This window comes from Cygnus olor, chromosome 1 (assembly GCF_009769625.2).
Source record: "Cygnus olor isolate bCygOlo1 chromosome 1, bCygOlo1.pri.v2, whole genome shotgun sequence".
Classification (NCBI taxonomy): domain Eukaryota; kingdom Metazoa; phylum Chordata; class Aves; order Anseriformes; family Anatidae; genus Cygnus; species Cygnus olor.
The window spans coordinates 61,759,784-61,778,187 of record NC_049169.1 but is presented as its reverse complement, the minus strand read 5'-3'; the positions used below and the strand labels follow the sequence as shown (position 1 = coordinate 61,778,187).

At 42.5% G+C, this 18,404-nt stretch overlaps 1 protein-coding gene across 6 annotated transcripts in view; it reads right to left on the bottom strand.

The window, feature by feature from the left end:
- Window positions 1-18,404, bottom strand: part of CREB3L2 (cAMP responsive element binding protein 3 like 2) — a 79,776-nt gene that overhangs the window by 7,038 nt on the left and 54,334 nt on the right. For 4 of the 6 annotated variants that reach the window (XM_040561263.1, XM_040561273.1, XM_040561293.1 and 1 more), the window contains 9 exons: window positions 17,548-17,714; window positions 15,850-15,937; window positions 13,854-14,035; window positions 13,072-13,218; window positions 11,322-11,380; window positions 9,875-9,943; window positions 2,599-2,698; window positions 1,534-1,660; window positions 619-844 (listed from right to left, as the gene is read on the bottom strand). In XM_040561263.1, the coding sequence (XP_040417197.1) occupies window positions 619-844; window positions 1,534-1,660; window positions 2,599-2,698; window positions 9,875-9,943; window positions 11,322-11,380; window positions 13,072-13,218; window positions 13,854-14,035; window positions 15,850-15,937; window positions 17,548-17,714 (1,165 nt within the window). The remainder of the gene's footprint in view (window positions 1-618; window positions 845-1,533; window positions 1,661-2,598; window positions 2,699-9,874; window positions 9,944-11,321; window positions 11,381-13,071; window positions 13,219-13,853; window positions 14,036-15,849; window positions 15,938-17,547; window positions 17,715-18,404) is intronic. The other 2 variants (XM_040561283.1, XM_040561301.1) reach the window with 1 other exon arrangement.

The window sequence follows — 18,404 nt, the reverse complement described above, 5'->3', positions numbered from 1 at the left end:
CTGAAAAGCATACTTCTAAACACAACCCACCTCCACCATTTGGTGTGCTTACTACTTCTTGTTAGCAGAGACTAAGAGCTGAGCCAACAGGACAGTGGTGGGACAAGCAAAGGTACAGTGGAAGGAAAACTGCACCCATGTATTTAAACCAGTGAATCTGTCTTTTTGCAAAGGCCCCAAATACACATTCATGCTAAAAAAAAAAAAAAAAAAAGGAACTCCATGCTAAGAAGTTCAGATAATAGATTTGTCTTTTAAGTCTGAATCCTGCAAACTTTCTGCAGCATGCATTAGTAAGATCACTGCTGTGAGAAGCTCCAGCTCTTCGCACCCTAACCTCAACAAAGCCCAGTGAGTCACAGCCTCACACTTCCACCCAACTGGTAAAAGCTTATTCCTTTAGGAGACACGCAACTAAGTGCTTAAAGAAGCAGAGTAGGCATAACTAACAAGCCTACAAGGGCTAGGTTTCTGGTAGAAGCAATGAGCTTGGCAGCTTTGTTGCTAAAATATTCTTGCAATCACTTCTCCAAACAAGAGTAGCAATACCTTTGCCTATAAGCTCTCCAGACAGAGAGTCCAAACTCTTGTTTCACAAGCAGCCCATCCAGCACTCACCTGTGCTGCTGCAGGCCCAGCAGCACTGATTTCTCTAGCCTCGTCTCATTGGCTATTGTGAACTCCATGATATCATCCCGCTGCATCCCCGGCACAGCTTCCAGAGCTAGCGCCGTGTACTTGGAGCTGTCTGCGTGCCTGTCGTTTCGATCTGCAAAGGAGATTGGGCTTGACGACTCCTCCAGCTGGTGAGGCTCTTCATATATTAGCAGACTCCTTGATCTCACTGCATATAGACAGAAGGGAAAAGAGAGATGAGAAGGAGGCAGGTCAAAGAGAACAGCCTTGGCCGTTTCAGGAAATGGAAACCATCAGAGCAGAACTAGAGCTGCAAAGGTCTTTTCATTGCAATTAACCGGGTAGGTTGATAGCTGTGGGAAGATACCACAGCAGTGGTCCGAACAGGCATCAAAAAGCTCTTAACTCTTCACAGAACAAGACCAAAATGAAATAATCACTTTAATAACATACGTTTAAAGCAACTGGTTCTTAACTGGTATGTAATACTAACAACTTCCCACTCAGTCCTTGGACCCTTAGTTGACACTGGCAAAGGAAGCACCAGCTGACAGCCGTTGTGTTTTCTGACCGCATGAACAAGTGGTACAGAGCAGAAAGCAAACTCTCCTGCTACCTTTTACAGACTACTAGCCTTAGCTCCTCAAACAGAAACGTACGGGCTTTAAACAGAAGTACCAAGCAGGCTAGTGGAGAAAGGCTTTGCTCATTTTTATGAAGTCTGCTGCCATCAGCACACCTTGCTAAGCTATCTTTCTTTGATATAGATATATCCTTCTTCTTTATCAATGCATGGCCAGCTGGGGAGCAGAAAAGCATGAAGTTCTTGGGGATGGATTTGGGGATGGGGGTGGAAAACAAATACCAAAGAGCAAGACTGAGGTGGTTGTCACTTACCAATGGAGTCTGTGTAGGACTCTGGTGAGGAATGTTGCCTGGGCAACACCATCTTTGTAGCAGAAGGATACGGCCCATAGCTCTGAGAGAAGCTGCCAAAAACTACTGCAAAGCACAGCACCACCATCTGGAAAAGGGAAGACGCAGAAGAGGTTAATTGCACTACCTCTTGGCCCATACACGCACATCAAAATGAAAAATCGACACAAGGCAGATCTGATAGCTTTTTGAAACAAAAGACTTGAGGCTATTTTCATCACTAGATTCAGTGCCTCTTAGCAAAGGCACATACACAAGAACAATTCAGTGCTTTAATGCTGGGGTTTGTTTTCAGTGTCTGCCATCGTTTTGGCCTGTTGCCTTATTTACTCCCAAAGTTGAAAAGCAGACACAACCGCCATGTGTGTTTTACAGATACTGTCGGGAATTTCTGAGGTTATTTCTGCTGCTGGCCCCAGTCTTGCTTCAAAGTGACAGAGAGGCTGGCAGCCGATGAGAACAGCCTAGGCCTTGAATATCATTTCCATCAATTTATAGCACCAGCATAAAGGGAACTTGCTGGCTGGGTGTAAGGTGGGAAGAGCTTCATTCTAACCCTTTTCTTATCCTGAAAAATATTACTGAAATAGGAGAGAGGTAGATTTACAGCCTCAGTCATATTTTTATTTGGATGAAAAGGTTTATTTTTACTGGAATCTGAAAATCCAAGCATCAAAGGGCACCCGTGCTTTCATTTTACAACTCTAGACACCATTTCTCACACACAAAATTGTAGGAAATAATAAAACAGGTTACTCAGAGGAGCAGTGCTGCTTCTTTCATCACTGCAGCGCCCCATCAAAAGCACAGGCCCAGTCTCCTCCAGAATTTAATGCCCATTAACAATCATTAATCTTCATCAGCCAGGATTCTCAGCTATCTCAAAATTAAATGTCAAATTATCACGAGTAGTTTCCCAACCTGAGAATTTGGAAGTGAGGGGCTTCACAGAACAGAAGATGTGCCTTTGAGCAGTGGAAAGGGAATCTCATTCCCCTACAATTACCAGTTTTAGGGAATACTCACCATAAGACAGGTCCCTGTCTGCGTGCTAGCTGCCTTACATGAACGGGACACCTTTCCAGCAACTATGGCTTGGAGTCTCTGCAGCTGCTGCAGAAGTGTTCTGGAAAGCAAAGACAAGAGACATGACCATCAGATGTAGTGATCTACTTGCTGGTTAAACAGCTTTTTGCTTCAAATTCCACACCTGGCAATAATGCATTTAGCACTTGCAACAAGGTACAGATAATTAAGATCACCACCTTGAAATCAGAAGTAAGGAATGTCTTCAATTTTTACAAAGTTCTTGCATGCATTAGCAATGAATCTTTCAAAAACATCTTTTGCCTTTCCGTCAGATGATGTCCCTGAACAATGACTTATTTACCTTTTTCAGAAAGTTATTACAAATAAAAACTGTTTCCAGGGTTTCTACGGGAAACAACTCTGGTAAGTGTACAAACAACTGAAACTCTCTCCATGCAAGTGACTGGCTGCTTACATCATCTGGTTCTACGGCATGAATTGAGCTGGAGTTTCACCATTATTTGAAATGGTGCAAAAGCAAGCTTATAGTTGTTGTAGTTGTTGGTAGAGGTATACACGTCTACCCCCTTTTTCTGAAAATGCGCTGTACAGTGAATTGCTTCATTTTCAAAGAAAGGGATTTAAAGCATACACTTCATTTCCCATAATTTCATTTACTAAATAAAGTATTTTATTGCAATTTGTTAAATCTTCCAGGAGTTTACGAAAACCACAGTTGCTTGAAGCAGCTATTCTGATTGTGCCGTTCAGAGGTAACCACAACGGTTATTCTGTTCTGGTTGGAGTCAACAGTTGCGGACCAGGAAGGTATTTTTCTGCCTTTCTGTCTGTTTTTCTTCTGCTGTAGCATCATTACTTGCTACAGTCAGGATATTAGTCATTCAAGATGGAAATGATCTCAAAGAATAATTGGTATAGGGTTTTCACAACTGTTTCCATTTTGTTTCCATTAAAGCTTTTTTAACAGAGAAGGAGTAACCCAAATGCCTGTCCTCATCACAGTCAAATATAGTACTATTTTGCCTCAAGATGTTAACTTTGCTGTTTGTTTCCATTTTTACTTTTTGCTTCTCTTGTACGTCTCACTACCTATTGCTGAGGGTAACCCTCACAAAACTCCAGGCAACAGCTTTGGAAACCATGACGTCAAATGCTAAAGCAAGAAGCAAGGTTAGGATGTCAGAGAAAATAGAAGGTTTATTTTAAGATCAAACCAGCTAAAAGCTAATTGTAGGACAGACCCAGAGGTGCCTTTACAGCTCAATATATACTTGTCTGTCTATTATTATAGATTTTTTTAATCATCAATGATCAGTGCTAATTAGGGTTTAATGAATTCAAGGACTTCAGGAATGCATCCTGAAATGAGCACAAGGCACTACAGCACATTTATCTGGGCCAGCAGATCCTTCCCAACTTATTAAGGAAGGATGTCTTGCATGCTCCTGAGAGCACAGTTTATTCTGCAACTCAGTATTAAAAAGAAGAAAGTGATTTCATTTTTTCTTCTTCAGTCCTTTATTCACAGTTAGAGACCACAGGCAAATTAAGAGATGGAAACAGCATCCATCACATAGATGACACCATCCTAATGCCCTGCTCCCTGCTAACATTTCTCCCCAGTCTCACTTTTCCATACAGTTCATGGCTTAGGGGTCACGCAGACTTGCGCACATGCTATGTATCATCTGGCACAGAACAAACTACATATAGCATTCCTTCCATATGCCGTGTTACACAGCAATGCCGTTTTAACCCTGCAATCTCTGCGCTATTACACAAGACTAAATCCCCCCCAACCTGCTTCAGGCCTGAGTCACTGGGATTGACAGAGAACAGCTCTGAGGCATGAGAGGAAGGCGCTCTCCTCCTCCCCAGCTTGGGGGCTGGCGGCAGCAGCAGACTTGAAATGCAGATCACTGCTGCCTGTTTTTGTGGAGGCGTCAGTGAGAAAACAGTTAATGACTGTCAAGGATATCGACAGAAGAGGCGATTCTCCTCGGTTTTGCTCATCTCTGCCTTTTTGTGTCCAATTTAAAAAATCTGCTGGGCAGAGGGGGCCCAGAGAGCTGACACCAAAACACTCTTGTTTCGGAAAGTATAATTAAGTAGGTATTCGAATCCGAAATGTTGGAAGATTGGATTCCAGGGTGAAAAGACCTTTCCAGCACACCCATTGACTTCATTGTTACTGGTTGGCTACCGGGATGGTCTGGACTAAGAACAGAGGACTAAGGAGCAGTTCTCCACTCTGAAGAACAAGGACTTGGGTTATACCAAGATGTTTCCTCTAAATATCATCAGGAAGGCCAAGAATGCTCTTAGTGCAACATACTGCCAATGGCTAGATCCTAACAGGAGAAAATACAATCCCACGGCAGCGTGTATAAGGGGCTTTGCACCCACAAGGATTATTTTCCACTATGTCTGACACGTTTCCCAGTGATATTCAATTAGAGGGTCACCTCCGTAGGAGGTGTGAAATGTGCTTTCACGCTTTTCCCTGCCAAGGGAAGCACCTCAAAGGAAGGCTGTAAAGTGACTGAAGACTCCTGCTCTCCTTTCCAGCACTCCCAGCAAATCCACTCTGCCCATGATGTCTTGTTTTCATGTGTGCATTCACGAAATAATCTTCAGAAGGTCCCTTTTCACTACCAGAGTGAGGAACAAGTCAAGGCTTCCCCTCTGCTTCCAGTGACGCTTTCATTATGGAGAGGAAATCTGTCACTGCAGGACCTAGCCACCTGAGAAACTTCCTCAATACAGTATTTAAATTTAAAATCCAACATTGATTTATATAACAATAAATAGCTTCTAGAGGAAAGAAACAATGTTTATTTTGACCTTTTTATTTCAGAGAATGTATCTACTTTGCGAGGCACAAAACTTATCATTAATGATTAAAAAGCAAGAAAAAATGTTCTCTTTCTTTCAGCTCTACACAGAGTCCTTCTCTGCCTGTCCTATTCGTAGGACAAAGCAAACCCCAAAGTAAGGTTTTCATTTAAAGACCAGAATACCTCAAAGGAAAAATAAACCCAACAACAACAACAAATCACGATTCTTTCTGTTTTGAATTACAAAAGAAAAAAAAAAAAACAGAGCATTTTTTCATCAGTGTTGCTTCAGCATAAAAACACTGCCCTGCTGCTTTCAAAATAAAAGAGTTGGGTCCAGGGCTGTCAAGCTTTGTCAGCTGTTATGGGGGTGGTCTGAAGTGAAGTGCAAGATGTCTCATTGCACGTAAATCCAGATCCCTCTCTTCTTGAAACAAGACTTGGTTAAATGGATTTATCAGCCTCAAATGAAAGAATGGCCATGTAAATCAGTCAGTAAATCAACTTGCTAGTCATTACACTACCAGAACAACTCCAGCAGCTACTTGTATGCATCCCACAAGGATGATCAAGGGGCTGGAGTACCACTCCTATGAGGACAGGCGGAGGGAGTTGGGGTTGTTCAGCCTGGAGAAGGGAAGGCTCCGGGGAGATGTTATAGTGTCCTTTCAGTGCCTAAAGGGGGCCTCCAGGAAAGCTGGGGAGCGATTCTTGGTCAGTGAGTGTAGCTACAGGACAACGGGTAATGGCTTCAAACTAAAAGAGGGTAGGTTTATATTAGACAGGAAGAAATTCTTTACTGTAAGGGCGGTGAGGCACTGGAACAGGCTACCCAGAGAAGCTGTGGTTGCCCCATCCCTGGAGGTGTTCAAGGCCAGGTTGGATGGGGCTTTGGGCAGCCTGGTCTGGTGGGAGGTGTCCCTGCCCACGGCAGGGGGGTGGAATTGGATGGTCTTTAAGGTCCCTTCCAACCCAAACCTTTCTATGATTCTGTGATTGTCTATTTGTGATAAGAATATTTACACACTCAACCATATGCTAATTGGATCCTATTTCTATCTACTTCTCCAGGAAAAGTGAACATCAGTGTATTTATTTATAAATATAGACTTAACAGAATTGAAAAAGAAAAGTACTTCTCACATGTCATACATTCAGTACCCAGTGTTTCAATTCTGTCTCTTTAAGCCCAAATAGCCACAGCTACTGGTGTCATGGACCACAATAAAAGCCTAGACTAATGGCAGCTTCTGTCTTCAGCCCCAGTGCCACCATGTGAATGGATCAAGCCTTCTTGGTGACAGGAAAAAGTCAGTTCAACTCTTGATATCAGCCTCTTCTCGCACCCTTTTAAGACAGCAGTGCTCAGCATGTTCGGACAGTAACCAAACCAATGAGATCCTTGCTCACTTGTGGCTACAAGGCATAAGAGACGTGCATATAACAACGTGTTCCTGTAGTTTTGAGAAAACTCCTTAGAAAGGAACTTGGATGGGTTTTTTGCAAGGCACTGAGTCACATAAATTAGGAGAGGAAACATATGCCAGTGTTCTAATACTGAAGATGCCAAAAATGCTGCTGTCACCCACTCACATTAATGAGAATTAAAAACTCCCCCGCATCTTGATCCCACAGCCTCCTGCTTTGCCTTATAAGATACATGAAAATCAAGGAAGATTCTTCTGGATGCAATTTTTCTTTGACCACATTAACACCTCTTACATCAAATCTTTTCAGACCCAGAATTTCAAGCTAAGACAGGTTCTCAGGAAAGATTCTTCTAAAATTTTTTATGCTACTTTTTTTAGCAAGAAATTGTGGTGCTTCCATAGTTTGGAGCCAGACTTTGAAATGTAAGCAGGGTTTCCCTGAAGTCTTAGGTATGTATCTGTGTAAAATTTGTTCTATATATAGAGTAACAACATGCTCTGAAAAACTGATTGCATATACTGAAAGAAAATTCTGCTGCTCAATAGTTGTATGTTTTGGAAATTGCCTGTCAGCTCCCCTCAACTCCAGACAGACTATAAAAACACAATAGTGACTGACTGTACATACGTGTGCACAAACTTTTAGGTGAGCAGCTATAGACCAATTTTCCACCAAGGGAAAAAAAAAAAAAAAAACAACAACACACGAACCTTGTCTTCATCCACACTGAATGCATGAGCATTTTACATGCAATCAAAGTGCTATTTTCTTGCTCTCTTTTTCCACTCTTAATTTTTTTTGCTATCAAAAGACAGCTCTAACACTTGTAGATCTACTTTCATATAAAATGTCAATGAGGTATTCATTTTTTTTTTTTTTACTACATTGAACACTCAAAGTTGCAGCTGAAGTTAACTTGGGCTCTGATTTGAGCATATTAAATAAGACGTGTATGACTGTGTGCTTAGGAACTTTGAGAAATAAGGTCCTAAATGTTTAAATTTGGGCATCCAAGAGTAAAATTGGATCTGCATAATTTGACCTTCACTTCTTTATGAACTTCGATCCCTGACTATAAATATGAGATGAAAGTACCAGCTACAGGATGCTATGAAGACAAGTTCTGAAACACTTGATTAAATTCTGGATGACACATCAAGGCAATGTACCAATGAGGAAACCAGTCATTTTGAATTCAATGTAGAAAAATGGATTATGTATATTAAGCAAGGACCTGGAATCATTCTCTGAACAAGACATTTACACAGCTATACACTAAACGAAAGAAAGTGTCTATTTGGGAAGAAGTTTAAAAAAAGTGGTGTTACATAATTCAGGCTTGATGAAAGCAGGCACTCTTACAAATTTCCCAATACTTGGATGTGCAGCCTTAACAGTTTTTAGGTACAGTTTGCATCTAAATACCAAAATCAGATCACCGTGGAATACAAGAATTTCTGTGAGGAGGGTCAGGAACATCTGTTTCTCTGTGGGAGATTACAAATCAGCACTGATGCTCGTGCAGAGGGAAGAAAACAATGCAACTCATCCCATATGCCCAGAATATGAAGATTTCAGAGATACTATCATGTAGGTAGGTAAATATTTTTAGACCGGTTAGCTTTAGGAAACTAAGATCATAAAATAACAGAAAAGATGCTAGAGGTCCCGTCTAAAAGAACGGAAAATATTAACAAAGCCATTCTCATGACTTCATCTGCAACAAGAGATGTAAATCTGGCCAAATTTAGCCAAACTAGGGAGAACAATTCAAGGCCTGACAACATCTTGTCCCTGAGTGGATCATCCACAGCTGCACCCCCCCTTTTAGCAGCTGTTTTCAGCACCTACTTGGACAGATTCTAGGAGAAAGAACCCTATTCCACACCTGCAGAACAATTCCTGGCTCTTTTACGTAAAGCACTGCAGGAAGATACAGGAGGGACAGAAATGGCTTGGCTCTCTTCAAACAAGCAGCAGATGTCTTTATGCATGAGCAGTGTGTGGGAGACACTCTAGCAAATTACAGTGCTACAGGGTCTGGCTCCATGAAATTAGAGATTGGATCCGGAGATTAGAAACAACACATGCCACTCAATTAGCAATACATTGGCTGCCAGACAAGCTCTGGGGCCATTTTTCATGATCGTGGGTCTTATCTTGAAAACCAAGTTTCCTCCCACACGTCAGTGCTACCATAATGTTTAGTGGTAATATTCAGCCATCACTTCAAATGCCTCTAAACAGAAGGTGTTACCAGTGGGCTCATCTAGTACCTACTCTTTGGAATTTGCCTTCAACAGAGAACACGCTGAGCATAAGCCACGACTGACACTCCATTCTCAGCTAACATCCAATTCAAAGCTCAGCTATAGATCATTTTCTGCCACGTATCCTTTGAGAGTCACCATTGAGACACCCATTTATTCAGAAATGAAGAAATGAGAAGAAGGTGATTCCCCCTCCAAAGGAAATTGTATTTCCTAAAATGAAAGATATTCTGGAGTGTCAGATGATCAGAACAGCGTACAGTAACTGCAATAGCATCTAGTAGTCCAGAACAAACTAACATTGACTCTTGAGCTTCATCACTAAGTTCTGCAACTGTCATGTCCCTGGTCACGGCCTCCTGTCAAAGCAGTCTTTCACAGACAAAAGACAATTTGAAGAGTTGGGCTGCAGTTTTTTGTTTGTTATCTATCACTAATCATGTTTCCTTGGACTGTAGAAGAACTCAAAGAAGAATACTAAAAGGTTTCTCAAACACACCACAAGCTAGGAGACAGTTTAACAGCTGACATCAAAGCCCCACTATTTTACATTGTGCTGCACTGTCATGGTAACTGTTCTCCACGATCTTTCTTTGACGCTAATCAGATCAGATACAGCTATTCTTCACATTTAGATTGATCTCTTAACTTTTGTGTTTTCCTTTTTCCCTGTAAAATCATGCCAAAATTTGTTTTATTCCCTTCACACCTTACCTGTTAGTATTCTCCAGGACTTCAACCTTCTTACGCAGCTCACTATTTTCATTTGAACAATTCTCAACTCTGGAGACAGCAGAAGGAAAGACGAATATAAAAAAATTAGTCCTTTATTAAAGACATTCTGGAACAAAACAAATTTGCTTTCACAGAGAGCTCTGTGATTCTACCTGCATTTACAAAAAGTTACACCAACTAACTTTAGTCATAACCTTTAATCCTGCTTGAAGGTGCAGAAGACACTGCATTAGATACTACTCGCTATAGAGCATCTGCTTACAGTGCTCAACTACAGCCCAGTAGGTGCAGCTTATTCAGGATAAGCTGTAACTACTTTTTGCCCCTTGAAATAGCAATGGCAAAGACCCTGCTCCAACCTTCTCTGTGCATCAGGCCACAGGACAGATACTTAAAAGTCACTGAACATGTTCTATTTGTATTGTTAACAATTATTTTGTGCAGGGGTGTTCCATGTGTGCATTTCATTTCTAGGATGAGGCACTAAATAATTTAACAAATACCATGCTTCTGAAATCAGATCCTTGAATTTCAAGTGTATTGAGGTTAACAAGCCAGAAGATTCATTTCCAAGTGGGTGCTCATTTCCTCACTGCCCCTGGAAACTCCCTAACAAAAGGAGATTATCATATGACCTGCCATGTAAGAGGTTCAAGTAAAAATATGGGATTCCTAAAAGACAACTATGACCTGCCTGAATAGCTTTAAGAGGAAAAAGGCAAAGGGAAATACTTTCATATCTGTTTATGTATGCTAGAATTTCACAAAAGTCTAACCCTGAGAAAGCAAGGCTCACCCATAAAGACATAAGAAGAACAAAAGGAAATTTCATCAAGGATATCACCAAAGATGGTACATAGGGTTTAGCAGATCCACCTGGTGAAGTGCATAAGAAAAATACCAGGATACTTGTCTCTTGGAAGAAAGATTAATTTGGGATATAAATCACTAACTGAGGATTTGGCTCCTTCTTGTTAAAGGAAGTCAATTGGCCACATGTTGTTTTCCTGAGTTCTGCTTACTCTCCCAAGCAGTCTTGACTCACCCACTTCCAATTTCTGTCTCCATCTGCGCTAGAAGACAGAATATATTCACTCTGACCCTACCTTTCCCTGGACACTGCCCACCCACTAGACCAACACAGCTGCACAAGAGAAAGGCTGGTAGTAGATGGGTCTTGCCTTATTTGAGGTTTAAGGTCTTTGCCAGCACATTACCTAAGCATTGGAGATAGACACAGTTATGTACGGAGCATTTCAGCACATGTACCACAGAAGCCAGAAGAAGGGCCTTTTCTCAGTCACAACCACAAGATGGCAGCTGGCACTTTGTGCACAAAACAGTCCCAGCATCAACAGCTGGATCCCTTCCCATTCCAGCAACCAGTGCTATTGGAACGTTTGAAACAGGAAGGAGGCTGGCTTACTTTTTTTCCAGACTGTCCATGTATTCTTTCTTTTTTCTTCTACTCTCCTGGGCAGAGATCTAAGGAAAAGGGAAGAAAAACACCAAATATTTGCAAAGAAAAAAAGCAGCAGAGATGAATTAATAAACTGGTAAAGAGCCTTGACATTATTTGATTCAAACCTCAGTACTGTTCTGATTCCTATTCCTGGCAAGCAAAGCACTGACTTGGTCTGTTTCCACATCCTGAAGCAAGACTGCTCCCTCTCAGTAGTAGGAAAAAGATCACTCTGCTCTTACAGAACTATCCTTAAAAAGCAAATCAGATTCATCTGCAGAGAATATCCTAGGGCAAATACTAAAAGATGATGCCAGGAGAAAATCCTGCAACTGGGAGAGGAAAAACCCATGCATAGGTTAGAAAGCAGCTTTGCAGAAAAAAAGACTTGGGGAATCCTGATGGACAACCAGACAAACATAAGTCAACAATGTGCCCCCATAGCAAAAAATGCCAACCAGGGCCGGGGCTATGTTAGCAAGACTGTAGCCAGCAGGTCAAGGGAAGTGTTTCTTCCCCTCTCTTCAGCATCCTGCAAGACCACAGTTGAGAACCATGTGAAGTCTGGGGCCCTGAAATAAATACTTTGGATATATTGAAGCAAGTCCAGAGGATGGCCACGGCTATAACAAGTATTCTGGAGCACATGACATATCAGCAAAGGCAAAGAAATCTGGATTTGTTCAGATTTAAGAAGATAAGGAGAGAATCCTATTGCTAAAACAAAGATGAATTCAGTCTTCTCAGAGGTGTATATAAAAATGACAAGAGCACTGAATACGAGTTACAACAAGGGAAATTCCAATTAGACATGAAGCTTTTATTTTATTATTTTTATCCAGAAAAACAGCCTAATATGGAAACAGGTTGCCCAGAGAGAGGCTGAGGACACATCACTCAGACAATAAAATGTGACTGGACAAGCCACTTAGTAACTTGATCTAAGCTGACTGCTTTCACAGCAAGGAGTTGGACCAAAGGACCTCCAATGATACCCTTGAATACAAATGAGTAATTATATGAAAGTGGTACATAAAATATGCACGGAAATTTTTAACATTTTTGAAAAATCATATTAGACCAAATTTCAGTTCAGTGTGGCCAAATTTACACCTGTCTGCCAAACCAGTAACAGAATGCATTAACCTTCAAAGATGTGCTAATATCATCCAGAACAAGTGAGTTTGCCAGGTCTGAAAAAAATGCTTTCCTCCCCATCACTAGCTCTTTGCCATCTTGGGAGAAAGAGAAGACTTGCAAGGCATTTCACAGCCTTGATATCAACCATTCATCTAAAGGTCATGGAATTCAGTGATCAAAAGACTAGAGCGCTGAAATACAGTCATACTTTAAAACATCAAATGGTGGAAAAGAACACCTTCATCACCATGGAAAGGACACAGAGGTCTTCGCCTACCCGTAAGAAAAAAGATCGTACTGTTTTCAAAATGGAGCCAGGCAACAGCAACTTGATACTGTACTTACTAAATACTCTATTCTTCACATATTCAGGTAAATACCTAGACAGAGAGGCACTGTCACAGTGGCAGACAATTTGATGGATGTGTTAAGGAATAAAGAAGAATACTTTGTCAAAAGACATCTTACAGCATTCAACACTACCACAGACCATTGCTACTGAAATGCTGCAAAATTTTTAGTGAAGGATGAGGAGGTATTACCCAGCAAAACTGCTAAACAAACATTTATTTACCTTGTTCTTTATTTTTCTGCGGATTTTCTTCAGCACTTTCTCCTCTGCCTTTGTCAGGGGCAGTTTGGTAGGGATTGGGTACCCCTCTGCTATCAGTGTCCTCTTCTCCTCCTCTGTCAGGATGAGCGGGCCAGTCCCCTGCAATTTCTGCAAGTGTCACAGAAATGAAATAACGTCACAGTAAGTGCACACAGCCCTAGAGAAAGGGTGTTAAGGAACAGAGTGAGTCAGCAGCTCTCCCACTTCGGAGAGCACTATGACTACTAACTCAGTTTCTTGTAATTGGGAGTGAGTGGAAGGGGAAGACTTTTTAGATAGCTTTCATTCAGAGACAGAACCTTTGGGGCAGGATTGCCTCAAAACAGTTGCTTTCAGCCCAGCTCTGAGGCCCACAGTAAAACTCCCCTTGGCTCAAATGGAGAAAGAGACAAGTGAGAAGCACTGTTGAAAATCCCTTCCTAAAAATCATCACTTGATTTCCAAGACATAGCAACACGAGGACAGATCTACCAGTGACAAGTTAGCCCAGCAGAGCTGGGTGCTAATGCGAAACACAACCCATGATGGGAGAAATCTCCTAACACTGCTCAACCCTGCCTCAAGTCAGAGAAGAGGCACACACCATTCCCGGTAGGAACAGGATAGACAAGAGAGCAAGAATTACTGGATCTGCAATTTTGACCAGAGATGGGCGCATCCAACGAACAACAGAAATTAGCAAATGTATGGCAAAAACAGTAATTAAAAAAAAAAAGATTCTAGAAAAATTGAGCCCAACTTACATGTGGTGCAGTCAGGAGAGGGGAATTGGAAAGCGCTGAAGCTGTGCGCGACGTAACTTTAGCCATGGCTTGCAGCTGGATTGGGCTTGAAGGAGGGAGCGATCTAGCTGGGCTCTGCCCTCCTTCAGAGTCACTGCCATGACTGCTGGGAGGGGTTGGAGGCAAATGCAGGGGGTCGACTGCTGAATGGCAAGAGAGAAATACAGTGTAAGATTTAGAGGTGCTAACGTAAACTTCCACTAGAGCCACTGCCACCACCACCACCACCAGTTTTCCAAGACTAGGACTCTCTGCTAAAAGATGGGTCAAGCAAAAGTGGAAACTTGGAAAACTTTCAGAGCATGTAGGTGTCCAAAGGAGGCATGAAACACAGCAGCTGTCTTTAGGTCCAACAGACAAAGCAGGGCTCTGCTAATCTGCTCAAATCATTTCTACCTACCCTTCAGCTTCTCCAAATGCCTTGAGATTTAAGCATAAACCTCCAGTACAAGTACCCTACTTGGGAAACCACATTAGCAGAGAGGGCTCTGAGCCAGTGCACCTCCTTTCCAAAAACAACAGCCTTTCCCAACCTTGCTATGGATTTAACAAATTGCCAGTATTTTTCAAGAGAAGATAACATGCCCAAGATGTTACATCAACAGTAAGAAAATAAATATTTTAGCTCCTAAAGATCTAGTCTGGTACAGCTGGCAGGTGGTGACAACCTTGTGAAAGTGAAGGCTTTGCCATACTGATAGAACAGGAATAGCATAGGTAGCCACTGCAGGAACCTCTTTCACATTGCGCTCTCCAGAGCCATAAGTAAACTTGTGCTGCACTTGCAGCCAACAGAACTTGTGCTGCAACTGGCAAGCAAAGTGCTGCTTATGACCAAATGGGGTCTGGACCAAGAGAAACGGTGCAGTCTCACCTACCCAGATTACATGGACAACTTAGTTATGGCTCTTTTGGATGTCCACTAACTCATTTTTCCTCTGAGATACATTTACAGCAATCACAATTGGGAGTAGGAAGATACAGGGCTCCATTTTCCACCTTCCACTTCTTTTACACTTTGCAAATTTGAGTTGAAAAGATCAAATGGGTGGTGGGGGAGGAAGGAACAAAAACAGTAAAAAAAAAGTTATTACACATTAGGTTTTTTTGGCTAGCATCTTAACTCTGGTTGCCAGATGTACACTTGTAAAACAGTAATGCCCTTAATCTCACAGATTGAGCAATCCCATCTATGTTTTGGATTAACAGCCTTTTTTTTCCACCTGCTAAATCAATTGCCTCTCCTCCTAGAGCAGTTCTACTTGTCTACATAAAAGAATTCACTAACAGAACACCAAGTGTTCCTAACTGACATACAGTTACCTTCTTAAATTTCAGTCAATATATTAGGCTCTTTCAAACTTTTCCCAGGCTAATATATCATACGCCACAAATTCATATTTTACATTTGGGGCAGGGATCATCACTCCTTTCCCCTCAATTTACATATTTCAAAGGGACCGTGGTGGTTCTTAAACCTGAACTGCAACAAATATGCTAAAACCAGATGCACCTAACTTAATTTCATATACACTCTCTTCCTTGCTTTTGTAACAGAGGTCAAAGAGGTTAAAACCAGCCAAGTTTCCACTTGTGCTCTTCATATTTTATGTGCCTTAGTTAAGTTCCCTCAAGTTGATTTCTCTTCTAGCCTAAATAATCCCGTACTTTAAAGATTCAAGCTCCCTCCAGCAACCGCATAATTGTTAGGATGTTGCAGACAAAACAGAGATCATTTTCTTCGTGATGTGCAAGACAAAAACAAAGAAAAAGAACATATAAATGGGTCAGAAAGGCTGGCTTTTTAACCGCCTGAGTCAAATCCCTAGAAGGCAACAGCTTCAGCCTAAAGTTTAACATGACAAACAAGGAAGCCAAATATTTAATCAGGGTAAAGTACATTCATCGCACATTCTGGTCATCTCCCTTGCATGTGTTGGGTTGGTAATTAACAGACCTTCCTTAGAAGAGAGGTTCAGAAACTGATCCACTTCATGGGGCTCCAATTTAATCTCTGGAAGCACTTTCTGGCTCAGTGGTTTCATCTAGAAAAGAGAAATTAACAGCATGAAAACCCAAAGCACACTTCTTAAGGTCTTTATAGAAGGGTACAAGGATGATTTCTCCATAAATGGAGAGATTTTCCTCTCCTACTCTACTACAGGCAAAGCTTGAACTGCTTCACACAGTTTTGCTAAGCCAGGCTACAGAGAATGCTGCCCTGACTGGTCCTGCTGTGGCTTTTCTTATTACTATATTTAGCTAAATAAAAGATTACGCCTCAGAGATGACATTTCAGACTGAAAGCTAGCAGGCAACCCACTCAAATTACTTCTCTTAGCAACAGAGCTGCCGCTAGGATTTGCCGGACCGCACAGCCAGCTTGAGCAGAGATAGAAATGCTCCTGGCAGTGGGGGAGAGCCTGTTCAAGGCCATTGTCACCTGGGAGCGAGATCCAGGTGCCACTCACTGAGCCCTGGGTTGTCAGATCCAAGTTCATTTCACTGCTAGGAGGAGAAGGAACAGAGACAGCCATGGCCAACAGATATTTGGAGGACATCTGACTTGCCCTGTTGACAGGCTGGCTCACCAGGCTGCCAAGCTGCTGGCCAGTCTGCCTGAATGCTACATCCCCAGGCTTGAGGAAGTCAGTCTGGCACACCTGCATGCTCAGTGCAGCCAGAATCTCTCCCAATAACCTGTGTAACTAATCCATGCAATGGTAATGAGACACCAGTTAGTCCCAAGATGCTCTTTGTAGTATCACAGCATCCCAAGCTACAACAAGGCTATGTACTGGGAACAGTACATGCAGACTACAAGAGGACTATAGGAAAGATGTGTTTCGGTTTTCCCAGTTTCTCATGAAACAACTTCTGTTGCACATATTTCTGACCCACATCGTAGTGGGAATGTTTATTTCCAACATTTTCTAGCTCCAAATGGACTGGGCTGCCATCTGGAATCCATGGGGAATCCATGGGGAATGAGAATGTCACAGTACTTTCTCCACTGGTAGGGAGCTCTGGTGAGCCACCAGCTGCTGCAGTTCATTCTCCTAAACAGCCAAACTAAGCCTTTGTGAATGCCCACTGGCTGCTCCAGCTGTGGTCAGAAAGGGATCACAAACACCTTACTGGGAAGGTTGGAGTGAAAGCAGCAGCACCTCAAAATGTCAAAGCTTGACAGGCCTGGCAAAAGTGCCTTCGTAGGCGAAAAGGAAAACACTCCAGTCACGTCAAATAAGGAGTCTCACCCTGATGAAGGGAAGGTGCAGCACTAAAGCAAGTCATTGTGGAGGACATTAGTTTGTCAGACTCTATAGGACAAATGGGTTAGTTGCTTTAGGTGGGACTGGCTCAGAAGAGATTGTTTAAATATTTTTAAAAAGCATCAGCCCCAGGCTTTTGCATGGTCTAGCATAGAAGAGAAAGCTGTGCATCCAACCATTAAGACCTGAAGATGCAGATATGAGTTTCGAAGCACAAACTCTTACAGCAGTTGTGGGACACCAGCAAGCATTAGGAAACATTAAAGCTGACTGCAGCGCACCCTGGATTGATACCTTTGGCACAAAGGAGGCCAAACTGGCACGTAGCATCCTAGGAGAATCTGTACCTAATTGCTCAAAGAGAAAAGAAAGTCTGCAAGTACCAGGGCATCAGCCTGCAGCTCGGCTTGCTCGCCGTCCAGCGACGTGGCCGTGACAGTGAGACTGACGGAGGGAGTTAGGCCTGACGTCTCGCACAACGCTGGCTCAGTCTTTATTGCTGCTGGAGTCAGCTCGGTACCCAGACACCATTCCTCATTTTCCAGGTCACCTGCCAGGGAAGGAAATTGGACACCACACGTTCAGGTCAGAAACAGAGAGACTACAAACGAAAATAATGTCATCCCTCCTGCAGAGAAGGGAAACAAACACAGAAGGCATTTCAGTCCATCAGCAACACTCTGCCCTTACTATTCAGCTCTCAGTCAATGCAGACAACTGTTTTGGGGCTGTAACCTAATCTTAGCCCCAGGATACAGAGAGGAGCAGTGAGGAAAGACACAGAGCACTAATCACTGCACACTGCTGAAAGCTGCTAACACCGAGCAGAGCAAGACTAAACAAGCCTTTGGATAGAGCAGCCAGGGAGCCACGTCCTACACACGCTAATGCCTGTTGACTCAGTTGTATTCCTCCTTGCACAGGTAGTGCTTAGCCAGCCCTCTGCTCCTCTCGTTGCCTGCAGTCACCACATACCTGGAGTGGTGGCATTACACTTCTAAGAACAAAGGATTTTACATTCTCTCAACTTCAAGATTTTTCCCCAATGACTCATTTAGTAAGTATAAAAGAAGGCAGTGGCTCTGATGATTCCACAGGAGCACCAGTGGCATGGTGATCATGGTAATTTCCTCCCCAGAACATCTGGGGGACACAGCACTGAATGCATATTTTGACTGGCAACAATGAAACGTGCATTATATGTTGGCAGAACTGACCTCAGCCCCCAGTTACTGCAAGC